The sequence below is a fragment of the Gorilla gorilla genome, chromosome 21 (genome assembly GCF_029281585.2).
Source record: "Gorilla gorilla gorilla isolate KB3781 chromosome 21, NHGRI_mGorGor1-v2.1_pri, whole genome shotgun sequence".
NCBI lineage: Eukaryota > Metazoa > Chordata > Mammalia > Primates > Hominidae > Gorilla > Gorilla gorilla.
Window position 1 is genome coordinate 10,164,206 of NC_073245.2, and position 13,086 is coordinate 10,177,291.

General features: G+C 41.7%; 1 protein-coding gene across 1 annotated transcript; it reads left to right on the forward strand.

Annotated features, from left to right (window-relative positions):
- Window positions 1-8,722: 8,722 nt before the first annotated feature.
- DEFB132 (defensin beta 132) lies at window positions 8,723-12,395 on the forward strand. Its single transcript, XM_004061627.5, has 2 exons — window positions 8,723-8,835; window positions 10,371-12,395. The coding sequence occupies exons 1-2, from the start codon at window positions 8,778-8,780 to the stop codon at window positions 10,595-10,597; spliced, it is 285 nt and encodes a 94-aa protein (XP_004061675.4). The 5' UTR covers window positions 8,723-8,777; the 3' UTR covers window positions 10,598-12,395.
- The last annotated feature ends 691 nt before the right edge of the window (window positions 12,396-13,086 follow it).

Sequence of the window (13,086 nt, forward strand, 5' to 3'; positions counted from 1 at the left end):
ATTGCTTGAACCTGGGAGGTGGAGGTTGCAGTGAGCCGAGACAGTGCTATCACACTCCAGCCTGGGGAACAAGAGTGAGACGTCATCTCAAAAAAAAAAAAAAAATCATTTTTATTTTGTTTTTAAAAAGAAAAAATGGGCCGGGCGCGGTGGCTCATGCCTGTAATCCCAGCACTTTGGGAGGCCAAGGCGGGTGGATCACCTGAGGTCAGGAGTTCAAGACCAGCCTGGCCAACATGGTGAAACCACGCCTCTACTAAAAATACAAAAATTAGCCAGAAGTAGTGGCACGTGTCTGTAATCCCAGCTACTCAGGAGGCTGAAGCAGGAGAATCGCTTGAACCTGGGAAGCAGAGATTCCAGTGAGCTGAGATTATGCCATTGCACTCCAGCCTGGGTGACAGAGCAAGACTCCATCTCAAAAAAAAAAAAGGAAAAATTGGAAAAATAAAGTACATGCAGTTTATTTGACAGAGGGATGTTTAACTGAACCACACTACATCCATATATATGAAGTTATGCAGCAATAGAAAAGAATAATGGACACTTATATTTTTAGATATAAAAAGAGCTGTTGAATCTATCATTGAAATTTTAAAAGGAAGCTGAAGAACAAGTACAGTGTAATAAATTATTTGTTTTTTACAATTTAATTATAGAGTAAATGTGATCTTTTTTGGTATATTGTTCTATAGATTTTAATAAATATTTGGATTCATGTAACCACCACCACAAATAGGACACACAACAGTTTCATCACCCTAAGAAAAAGTTCCCTGATGCTAACCCCTCTGTAGTCAAACCGTCACCCCACCCATAATCCCTGGCAACCACTGATCTATTTTCCATCACTATAATTTTGCCTTTTCCAAGAATGTGACATAAATGGAATCATGTAGTATTTAACGTTTTGAGATCAGCTTCTCTCAGCATGTGATATGGTATGTACCTGTGTCTCCACCTAAATCTCACGTTGAATTGTAATCCCCAATGTTGGAGGTAGAGCCTAGTGAGAGGCGATTGGATCATGGGGACAGATTTCTCATGAATGGTTCAGTATCATCCCCTTGGTACTGTCCTAAGGATAGTGAGTGAGTTCTGCAGAGACCTGGTTTAAGCGTGGAGCACCTCCCCACTCTCTTGCTCCTGCTCTGGCTATGCCATGTGCCTGCTCACCCTTAACCTTCCGCCGTGATTGTAGGTTTCCTGAAGCCTCCCCGGAAGCCAAGCAGATGCCAGCATCATGCTTCCTATATAGCCTGCTGAACAGTGAGCCAATTAAACCTCTTTTTTTAACAAATGACCCAGTCCCAGGTATATCTCTATAACAATGTGAGAACGACCTAATAACAGCATGTCTTTGAGATTCATCCAAGTTTCTACCAGTAACAATAACTCATTCCTTTTTACTGCTGAGTATGATTGTATTCTATGGATGTGGTACATTTGTTTATCCATTCATTCATTGAAGGGCATTTGGGTTGTTTTCAGCTTTTGGCTATCACATAAAGTTTCTAAGATGGCCAGGCATGATGGCTCACATCTCTAATCCCAACACTTTGGGAGGCTGAGATGGGCGTTGAGGTCAAGAGTTTGGGACCAGCCTGGCCAACATAGTGAAACCCTGTCTCTACTAAAAATACAAAAATTAGCTAGGTGTGGTGGCACACACCTGTAATCCCAGCTACTCAGGAGGCTGAGGCAGGAGAATCACTTGAACCTGGGAGGTGGAGGTTGCAGTGAGCCAAGATTACACCACTGCACTCCAGCCTAGGCAATAGAGAGAGACTCTGTCTCAAAAACAAATAAATAAATAAATAAAGTTGATATGAGCAGTTTTTACAGATGTTTGTGTGACCATAAGTGTTCGTTTCACTAGGGTAAATACCAGGTTCAGGATTGCTAGGTCCTGAGGTACATGTATGTTTACCTTTCAAATAAACGGACAAACCATTTTCTAGAGTGACTGCAATTTCCAGTTGTTCTGCAAACTCACCAGCAACTGGTGTTGTCAGAAACTTTTTATTTTCGTAATTCTTATCAATGTGCACAATTGTTTTTAAAATTCACAGAATTAAAGGAAAATATATTGTGCACTATTTGTGTAATTAAAGCAAAACACAAACACATAAACGGAAGATAAAAATAAGAAACTAATTCAAGAAACTAAAGAAAGAAAAACAAAATTAACTTTTTAAAATTAGAATAAAGGCATATATATGTAATAGGGATAGTTTGAAACACTCCCAAACATCTGCTCTGAGCCAACAACAATCGGATAGTGTGAGGGCAGATACAAATTAAATATGAGACTTAACTCTCCCCGTTAAAAATAAGGAAAGAGACTTACCCAACACCCCTCCCCCCCGCCCTTCTCTTTCTCTGTCTCTTTGAAATGTATGTAAATCTTTTTAAAATGGAAATAGGCCTCTAGCCAGTTTTACAACCCAGGAATATCTTTCTCAAATACCTAGGAGCCATCTCTTTGAAATGTAAGCATCCAGAAAGATAGTGCTCCTATCTCTGAATTTATATGAGTGGGTAGGTCTCTAACTTTGGCAAGTTCCTTGCTCCAAGTTACAAAGCCACTTCCTGTCACAAGGATGCGAGAATTTTGTTTTTCCTTTGGTTAAAGCCAACCAGCAAACACAGATGGCCACTCCAATTATCAGGTGAATCTAGGATGAACTATGTGAATGTCAAATGGTACTTCTAAGTTCTCCTATTTGAGAACCAGTTATTGTTTGTCTTGAGAGCATATCTGTAATGGGTTTTATCTTCTTCAGGATATAAACAAGTAGGATTTCTTTCTTTCTGTCTTTGCAAAAACTCTTTGTGAATTGCCTGTGATGTGTCTCACATTCTGGTTCAATGCTTATTCAATGGCAATTGTTTTCTTTCTCTTCTACCTTTGTGGAGAGGTTTTCTAGGTTGAGAGAAGATTTTGTTTTTAATTATATTTCCCCCACAATAGCAAACACATCCCCAACCACATACACACACACACACACACACACACACACACACACACATAACAGGTAATTAGACAGGCCTGAGCAGGGCAGGAGAGGGCTCTTCCCCCACCCACTACGAATGTCAGTGATGGTTCCAGAATTATCACATTGCCTCTCTAAAAGTGATAAACTGGGCAGCGCAGTGGCTCATGCCTGTAATCCCAGCACTTTAGGAGGCTGAGGTGGACAGATCACTTGAGGTCTGGAGTTCAAAACCAGCCTGGCCAACACGGTGAAACCCCGTCTCTACTAAAAATACAAAAAATAGCTGAGCATGGTAGTGGACACCTGTAATCCCAGCTACTCAGGAGGCTGAGGCAGGAGAATCGCTTGAACCCAGAAGGTTCAGGTTTCAGCGAGCCAACATTGCCCCACTGCACTCCAGCCTGGGCAACAGAGTGAGACTCCATCTCAAAATAAATAAATAAATAAAATAAGTGAGAACATATGGTACTTATCTTTCTGTGTCTGACTTGCTTCACTTAAGATAATGGCCTCCAGTTATATCCATGTTGCTGCAAAAGACATGATTTTTGTGGAGGGATTGTATTCCATTGTATATATAGACCATAATTTCTTTATCCAATCATCTGTTGATGGACACTCAGTTGATTCCATACCTTTGCCATCATGAATCATGTTGTAATAAACATACAAGTGCAGGTATCTTTTGATGTGATTATTTCTTTTCCTTTGGGTAGATACCTAGTAGTGGGATTGCTGGATCAAAATGGCAGGTGCCTGTAATCCCAGCTACTCCAGAGACTGAGGCAGGGGAATCGCTTGAAACTGGGAGGTAGAGGTTTCAGTGAGCCAAGATCGTCCCACTGCACTCCAGCCTGGGTGACAGAGCAAGACTCTATCTCAAGAAAAAAAAAAAAAATGCTGTGTGATTACCCTTATATGGGTTTCCTGGATGAGCCATTTGTTAAATTAATTTTTGTTGGAAATTTCCCCGCAGAGCTGTTGCACATTGTGGGGGGTTAATCCCCAGACACTCCCATGAGGCCCCAGTCACCCAGGGGTGCCTTTGGCTGGGAGGAGCAAGTGCCCTTTCTCCTAGGAGCTGAAAAACTCAGTCTCTTATTTATCTATGAAAACAACAGTTCAGTTTCTCACATAAATGTGCACAGATAAACCGAATTTAGACAGATTTTAGGAGAAAAAGCAATTGAGAATTCCTTTTAGAATGCATCTCCCAACTAGAATTAGGATCCTTAAACAACAACTTCTTAGGAGAAAACCAGCTCAGAATAAATCAAGGACCATCAACCAAAGGGAGGTCTGGGGCTCAGGAGGACTTACCAGTTCCACCAGAGGAGAAGCTCGAAGCTTCAATGGGCCCCTGCTGGCACCTTAGCTCTGGTTTTGGGCAACTCCTTTAGGGTCCTGAGTCTTCTCTGAGGCCTCACGTGTTTGGGCACCAAATTATTGTTGACGAAAAGAGCCAAACTCTGTAAAATATTTTAAGAGATTTATTCTGAGCCAAATATGAGTGACCATGGCCCGTGACACAGCCCTCAGGAGGTCCTGAGAACGTGTGCCCAAGGTGGTCGGGGTGCAGCTTGGTTTTGTGTATTTTAGGAAGGCATGAAACATCAATCAAATACATTTAAGAAATACAGTTGGTTACTTGGAAGTCCCCGTGGGGCTGGGGGCGGGTATCAATGGAAAGGAATGTTCAGGTTAACATAAAGGATTGTGGAGACCAAGTTTTATTGTGAAAAGAAATCTCTCAGATAGCAGACTTCAGAGAGAGAGCAGACTGTAAAATGTTTCTTATCAGACCTAAAAGGGTGCCTGGCTCTTAGTTGATTATCTCCTGGATCTGGAAAGGAAGGGGGGAAAAAAAGGGGGTGGGTGGGTGTGGGGGATATAGAATGTGGATTTTTTTCCACAAAAGATTTTGTAAGGCAATTTCAAAGTATGGCAAGGCAATATATTTTGTGATAAAACACTGTGATTTTTTTTTTTTTTTTTTGAGACAGAGTCTCACTAGGTCCCCCAGGCTGGAGTGCAGTGGCGGCATCTCAGCTCACTGCAACCTTCGCCTCCCAGGTTCATGCCATTCTTCTGCCTCAGCCTCCCGAGTAGCTGGGACTACAGGCGCCCGCCACCACGCCCGGCTAATTTTTTGTATTTTTACTAGAGACAGGGTTTTACTGTGTTAGCCAGGATGGTCTCGATCTCCTGACCTCATGGTCCGCCCGCCTCAGCCTCCCAAAGTGCTGGGATTACAGGCGTGAGCCACTGCACCTGGCCAAAACATTGTGATTTTCTTCCTTGTTATGCCAGAGTCAGATTGAAAAGTAAGTCACAATATACAGGGTCAAATAAAACCCATCTTGTAAGAATTTATGGTTTGTAGGGCATATCTCCCTAGACCCCTTAGGTAGGAATTTGGGCAAGATAAAAAATCAGAGTTTAGTCCTCAATTCCTTAAGATAAATCTCTTTCTCTCTATATCTCTCTCTCTATCTCATATCTCCATCCTATTCTCTGGAAAACTCTGACTAATGCAAGAAATTAAAGAGACAAAACACATAATACAATATCTTAAACAACAAAATACTATTCAGCCATAAAAAAGAATGAAATCCTGTCATCCATGGCAACATGGATGAGCTAGAGCAGTGGTCCCCAACCTTTTTGGCACCAGGCACTGGTATAGTGGAAGACAATTTTTCCATGGTCGGAAGGGGGTGGGAGGATGGTTTTGGGAAGAAACTGTTCCATCTCAGACCATCAGGCAGTAGTTAGATTCACATAAGGAGTGTGCAACCTAGATCCCTCGCATGCGCAGTTCATAATAGGGTTTGTGCTTCCATGAGAATCTAATGCTTCTGCACATCTGACAGGAGATGGAGCTCTGGGGTAATGCTCACCTGCCACTCACCTCTTGCTGTGCTCCCAGTTCCTAACAGGCCATGGCCCCATACCAATCTATAGCCCAGGGGTTGGGGACCCCTGGCCTAGAGGACATTATGTTAAGTGAAATAAGTCAGGCACAGAAACATAAATCCTGCACATTCTCACTTATATGTGGGAACTAAAAAAGTTGAGCTTACAGGCCCAGCGCAGTGGCTCACACCTGTAATCCCAACATTTTGGGAGGCCAAGGCGGGTGGATCACCTGAGGCCAGGAGTTTGAGACGAGCCTGGCCAACATGGTGAAATCCCACCTCTACTGAAAATACAAAAATTAGCCGTGTGTGGTGGCAGGTGCCTGTAATCCCAGCTGCTCAGGAGGCTGAGGCAGGAGAATCGCTTGAACCTGGGAGACAGAGTTGCAGTGAACCAAGACTGCACCACTGCACTCCAGCCTGGGAGACAGGGTGAGACTCCGTCTCAAAAAAAAAAAAAAAAAGTTGAGCTTACAGAAGTAGAGAGTAAAATAATGTAGCAGGTAGAAGAGGATACGGAGAGGTTGGTTTTAACAAATACAAAATCACAGCTAGATAGGAGGAATAAGTTCTAGGGTTCCATAGCTCTGTAGGGTGACTGTAGCCAACAATCACTTATTGCATATTTTCAAATAGCTAGAAGAGAGGATTTTGAATGTTCTCGCACAAAGAAATGAGAAATGTTTGAGGTACCCTGATTTGATCATTACAGATTGTGTACACTCATTGAAATATCACTCTGTATCCCATAAATATGTATAATTATTATGTCAATTAAAAATAAAATTTTAATTTAAAAACACATTTTAAAAATCAATACAATATCTGACCTGACACTGCAATCTCAACTCAAGGAGGAAATGAATGCTATAAAAGGCATTATTAGGTCAACTGGCAAATTGGAATACAGATATATATATATGTGGATAGACAATAGACTAGATAAAAGTGGTGTCCATTTAAATTTATGGAGTTAGTAACTATACTGTCATACAGGAGAATATCCCTATTCTTAGGAAATACACACTGAATTATTTGGGAGTAAAAGGCCACGACAATATAAGGCCATGAACATATAACTTATGCTCAATAGATTCAAAGAAGAAAATATACAAATATAGAGAGACTAATATAGATATGTATATATCCATAGATAGAGAGAGGTGGGGCAAATGCTAAAGCAAGAAAGATAAAATGTCAACAACAGGCAAACCTCAGGGGAGCTGGGGAAAAGGTATTGTACAATTTGTATTTTGCAGCCGGTATGTTTTAAATTATTTTTAAATGAAAAGATTTTTTAATGGGTTGAGGAAATTGGAGTGACTTATATTTATGACATCCAATGGACTGTGCATGCTGTATGGAAACAAGGAGAAAATAAATGTCATCATTGCTTAACAAGTGAAGGGTAAAAAGACAATTAACTCATTGAAGACTATGCACAGAAACACAAAAGCCTTTGCTTCTGTGGTTATAGGTTTACCAAAGGCACAAAGGGATTTGTATTTATTTTAGGATTATAGTTTACATCACTTAGTTGGAAAAATTACAGATTTTAAGATATTTTTACAAATCTGAGTGACTGTAAAGACTGCTAAAGTCTTGGGACATATTCTTACCAAGTCCCAGATCTTTTGTTTTGTTTTGTTTTGTGCCTGAAATCAAACCAGGTTTTTTAGACCAGGAAAACGTGAGAGGCTAGAGCTGCTCTACTCAGTTGGCCCAAACCAGGACTCCTGAGATTATTCCCTTATACAGCAGGCACCACATTAGAGAAAGGATTCTGGAGAAGTGAGCTGGAACAGAAAAGAACTGTCTCGATGGGAAACAGACTCCAAAGGACGCTACTGGGGGGAGGAAAACACAAAATATTTCTTGAGAAGAATGTGGAAATGGCAAAGTCTCTAGCCTCCAGAAACCTTAAACTCTAGGGGAAGAAAGCAAAAATTTAGAGGTAAGAGTATTCATATTAAAATTCAAACAATAAGTAGTTTTTCTATAAACCTTTTTTTCTAATCATGAAAGTACACATAATCATTCTCTCCAAACTCAGACATTTTAGACAGACAGATAGATAGATGATAGATAGATAGATAGATAGATAGATAGATAGATAGATAGATAGATAGATAGATAGATATACATACATACTACATACATATATACCTACATATGTTGGCACATAGATGTTCCTTTACCACAGATTAAGTTATTCTAGATGCATATCTTGTACCCTACATTTTTATACTTTTTCATCACTTTTAATAACTGCATACTGCTCTATTATATTCTCTATTTTCTATATTAGATTAGATCCATGTTTTATCACCATTTAGGTAGCTTTTGGTTTTCTGTTACTGTAATGTTGAGATAAACGTCTTTATGTACTTGTTCAATTATTCCCATTAAACAAAAGCCCAAGGTACAAAGTTTCTGAGTAAAAAAATAGGCACATTTTAAGGCTTCTGATATTTTGCCAAATTGTGCTATGAAAGAAAAACTGTACCAATTAACACTCCCAGCAACAATGCCAAGAGAATGCTAGTTTCCCCACATCTCACCAACACTGTCTAGAACGCATAGTTTTAGAGATGAACGCTGGGAACCGACGCACTGTTTGCTCTACCTCTCCCCCTCCTAACAGTCTAGAACACAGGCGCTCAATAAATCAATCCAGGCTCCAGTCCAGTAGACATTCTGATCTAATCTGACTGCTCTGGGTAACAGAAAAGTCTCCCTTGGTTCACTGCCCAGTATCCTGGCATCATGTGGATCCTATAAAGGCAGTAGCTCCAGGCACATTACAGAGGGACCCAACTCCATTAAACCACCACCAGCTCCCCAAGCCACCCCTTCAGCCATGAAGTTCCTGCTCCTGGTCTTGGCAGCCCTCGGATTCCTGACCCAGGTGATCCCAGGTAAACTGGATAAATAGGAGGAAAGGAAAACTGGGAATGAGGAACACTAGCAGATCTGGTTGCTCTGGTGATAGATGAGCCAGGTTGGGTGGAGGCAGGGCTCACCCCACTGAGTTCCAGTCTAAGGTAGAGATCTCCTAACAACCACCACTAGCCTTGATATCCCACACCCAAACACCACCCTATATAACCTTTACAAAAATTTGTTTTCTATTCTAAAATGATAGTCACCCTCAACCTGAACCAAAATGTCTTCTTTCACTTTATGTGAGCTCCTTATATCTAACCTCCTAAGACACACTGAAGGCTTCTGTCATCACCATGTGCATCCATTGAGATCAGCCTGGGTTGGAGCTCAAAGGAGATTTTGAGCCTAGAAGGAAGAGATTGAGGTTCCCATCCCTATGCTCAACAGACAGCTGGCAGGTGGGGGATGGAAGCAGACCTCTTAGAGGGCTAGTTCCCACAGGATGGTAAGCAATGGGTTCAGCTCAAACCCTGGGGCTAGGAGATAATGCGGGGTCAGAAAGAGAGAGAGACAGACACACAGAGAGCAGGGAGAGAGAGAGATCAGAGGAGGGCCAGGCAACGGATGTGAAGAAAGCCAAAGAGGCTTGAGGGTGCTCCGAAGAGGCCCCTGCTGTGAGCCAATGGCAGACACAGAGCACAGAGGCAAACAGATTTCACCAGATGGTGAAATGGTGCACAGCACTGTGTGAATGCAAAAATGCCCTGTCACTAGCAACCATTATTTTCTTTTTAATGATTTTGGAGAATGATTTGACTCCTCCCACTTTGCCCCAGGTTGACTGATATTTACAGTTTAAGAGTCTATGAAAACAAGAAAGGTAGAAACACCTTAAAAGGGAGCCTGTGGGGTGAGTGAGACGAGCCCTATTTCTCCCTTTTGAGTATCCAAGCTCCTCCCTGACCATGAAGACCTGGTCCCCACCCCCGTTTTCACCCATGAAGACCTGGTCCCCACCCCCGTTTTCACCCATGAAGACCTGGTCCCCACCCCCGTTTTCACCCATGAAGACCTGGTCCCCACCCCTGTTTTCACCCATGAAGACCTGGTCCCACCCCCGTTTTCACCCATGAAGACCTGGTCCCCACCCCTGTTTTCACCATGAAGACCTGGTCCCCACCCCTGTTTTCACCCATGAAGACCTGGTCCCCACCCCCGTTTTCACCCATGAAGACCTGACTCCTCACCCCCTGTTTTCACCCATGAAGACCTGGTCCCACCCCCGTTTTCACCCATACATCCTATTCTGTAGTATCAGATTTAGCAAAAAGCTTCAAAGATGCCGATACTGGCAAAGAAGAAGAGCTCGTCAGACAGAGTTCCCCAAGGCCATCAATCCAGGAAGATTTTTGTCTCCTCATCACTGGCTTTCCCAAGTCTCATTTGCACAACATCCTAAGGATACACCTCAGAACAAAAAGCCAAACACTCCCATCTGGCGCTGACGCTTTAGCAGTCCTGTGCTGCTTCTAACCATGACTTCTCTGTCTTGTCCTCTCCCATACAGCCAGTGCAGGTGGGTCAAAATGTGTGAGTAACACCCCAGCATACTGCAGGACATATTGCCACTGGGGAGAGACAGCATTGTTCATGTTCAACGCTTCCAGAAAATGCTGCATCAGCTACTCCTTCCTGCCGAAGCCTGACCTACCACAGCTCATCGGTAACCATTGGCAATCAAGAAGAAACACACAAAGGAAAGACAAGAAGCAACAAACGACCGTAACATCATAATAACCACTGCTATCGCCTCCACCAACTCAGAGAAATATCATTTCCACAGTTCCAATTCCTCCTACATTGCTGAGTACTAGCCAAGGCTCCTCTTTATGGGGCAGATATCTATAGCCAACCCCAAAACTTCTGTCTTCTATCATTCTGTCACTCATCTAATAACTAATTTGGAGTTTGTATCTATCTTACGAGAACAATCATCATGCAGATTCATCCACAGGGGATCTGTCAGTTTGGGTCCTCCAAATGAAAAATGTCAAGACAGAATTGGACATGCAAAAGATTGACTGGGAGAACACACCTCTGATGGACAAAGGTGAGACAGAGCAGCCACAGGCAGGGAGAGCCTTCAGACTGCAATGCTGGCCTGATACATGTCAAAGGAGAGAGGGATAGAGGAGGATTGAATAGAAGGAGACGAAGACTGCAGCTCTAAGAAAGTCTCAGCCAAACAGATGGGGAGGCCCAAAGCAAGGCTTGCCCCTCAGAGGAGCTCACGCAGGGCAGGAATAGCCAGGTTCTCATATCCCAGGGGTTCAGACTTTGGCTGAGAACAGCCCCTGGAGAACATGGGGTGACTGCTACCATAGGTCTGGAAGTATGACAGCTTGAGGCTGTCCACCAACTATCCCCTTGAAGCAAGTTCTCTTGAAAGGAAATCTGAACAGTGCACCCCCATGGCTGCCACGGAGTATAAGGAGGGAGAGAAAGGAGCTGAAAGTCTAGGTTTGGCCAGCTAGGTAGACTGACTTGTGAGGTATTTATTTATTCATTTGAGTAACAAAGCAGACAGAATACATAGCCACCACTGGTAGTACACCCCAAAAGCAAGGATGGCATGATGCTGGTGACTCAAACGTGCCTACTCATGGTGTCAAATTGGCATAATCCTCTTGGGAAGCTGTGTGGAAATAAGCACAGAGAAGCAGAACTCTACTTGCTTAATCCACTAAACATTACTTCTGGGAACTGGCTCATCATAAATTATCCAAGAGAAGCACAAAGTTATGGGCACAAAGGTTTTCCATATAATATTATTTAAAACGCTGAGAAAATGAAAAAATCTAAATGGTGAAATATATACTAATGCCATCTATAAATACAAACAAATAGAATGTTTATAGAATAATGGAACATAATAACATTATTCAAAATTGCATTTATGCTGTAGTTGTCAAAATTGTCTCCTTATATGATACAAAACTCATGAAAATTATGACTTTTTTGTTTGGTTGGAAAGCAGAATTTTGCATAAATTTCCTCTTACAGTTCGATGCCCATTAGTTTTATGTAATATTTATGTGACACGTACTGACTTCTATCTGAGAAGAACAAACCAAAACACTCAGGCCTAAATAATTAAAAACGGTCCTAAAAACTAGCAAACCAGATAAGAAAAGATGTTAATGCCCATTCCCTAACTTATATCTTAGACCAAAATTAATTCTAGATGGTTTTAAAATGACAGTGTAAAAGTAAAGTATTAAAAGATTGTGTGGTCAAATATTCAATTTAATAGCAAGGAAATTCTTATAAATATAACAATAGAGGCAGAACTCATGTAAGAATAAATTGATTAGGTGGTATTAAATATTAAGTTCTTATGTATGTCAAAAGATATCATTTTGAAATTCATCCATCTTATTGGGTATTGCAGGAGTTCATTCCTTTTTGTTTATAAATACTCTTCCGTCATATGAATAGTATTCATTTGTATACTGGTTTGTTGATGGACATTTGGGTTGTTCCCAGTTTATGGCTATTACAAATAAAGCTTCTATGAACATTTATGTACAAATCTTTGTATGGATGTATGCTTTCATTTCCCTAAGGTAAATACCTAGGGGTGGAATGTCTGAATCATGTGGTAGGTGAATGTTTAGCTTTTTTTTTTTTTTTTTTTTTTTTTGAGATAGAGTTTCGCTCTTGTTGCCCGGGCTGGAGTGCAACGGTGCGATCTCAGCTCACTGCAACCTCCGCCTCCTGGGTTCAAGCAATTGTCCTTCCTCGGCCTCCTGAGTAGCTGGGATTACAGGCACGCACCACCCCCCCACCCCGGCTAATTTTTGTATTTTTAGTAGAGACGGGGTTTCTCCATGTTGGTCAGGCTGGCCTCGAACTCCTGACCTCAGGTGATCCGCCCGCCTTGGCCTCCCAAAGTGCTGAGATTACAGGCATGAGAATGTTTAGCTTTTAAAGGAAATACAAAATTGTTTTCCAAAATGGTTGTGCCAGTGGATGTGCCCATCAGCAGGATGTGAAAGTTCCAGCCGTTCCTCATCCTCACCAGCACGTGATATAGTCAGTCTTTTGCATTTTCATCATTCTCATAGACGTGTAGTGGTATTTCATTATGCTTTCAATTTGCATTTTTTTAATAACTAGTTATCAAAAAAGTATATTCTGTATGATTCTATTTACATAAAGGTCTTTAAATTCTTTTAAAATTACATACAATTCTTTAAAATAGAAAGTAAGAATCTAACGAC

Bases quoted from the DNA above. Each gene is read 5' to 3' on its own strand.
- DEFB132 (XM_004061627.5), top strand. From the start codon at position 8,778: ATGAAGTTCCTGCTCCTGGTCTTGGCAGCCCTCGGATTCCTGACCCAG. The intron at 8,836-10,370 runs GTAAACTGGATA...TCTCCCATACAG, and splicing joins CCTGACCCAGGTGATCCCAG to CCAGTGCAGGTGGGTCAAAA.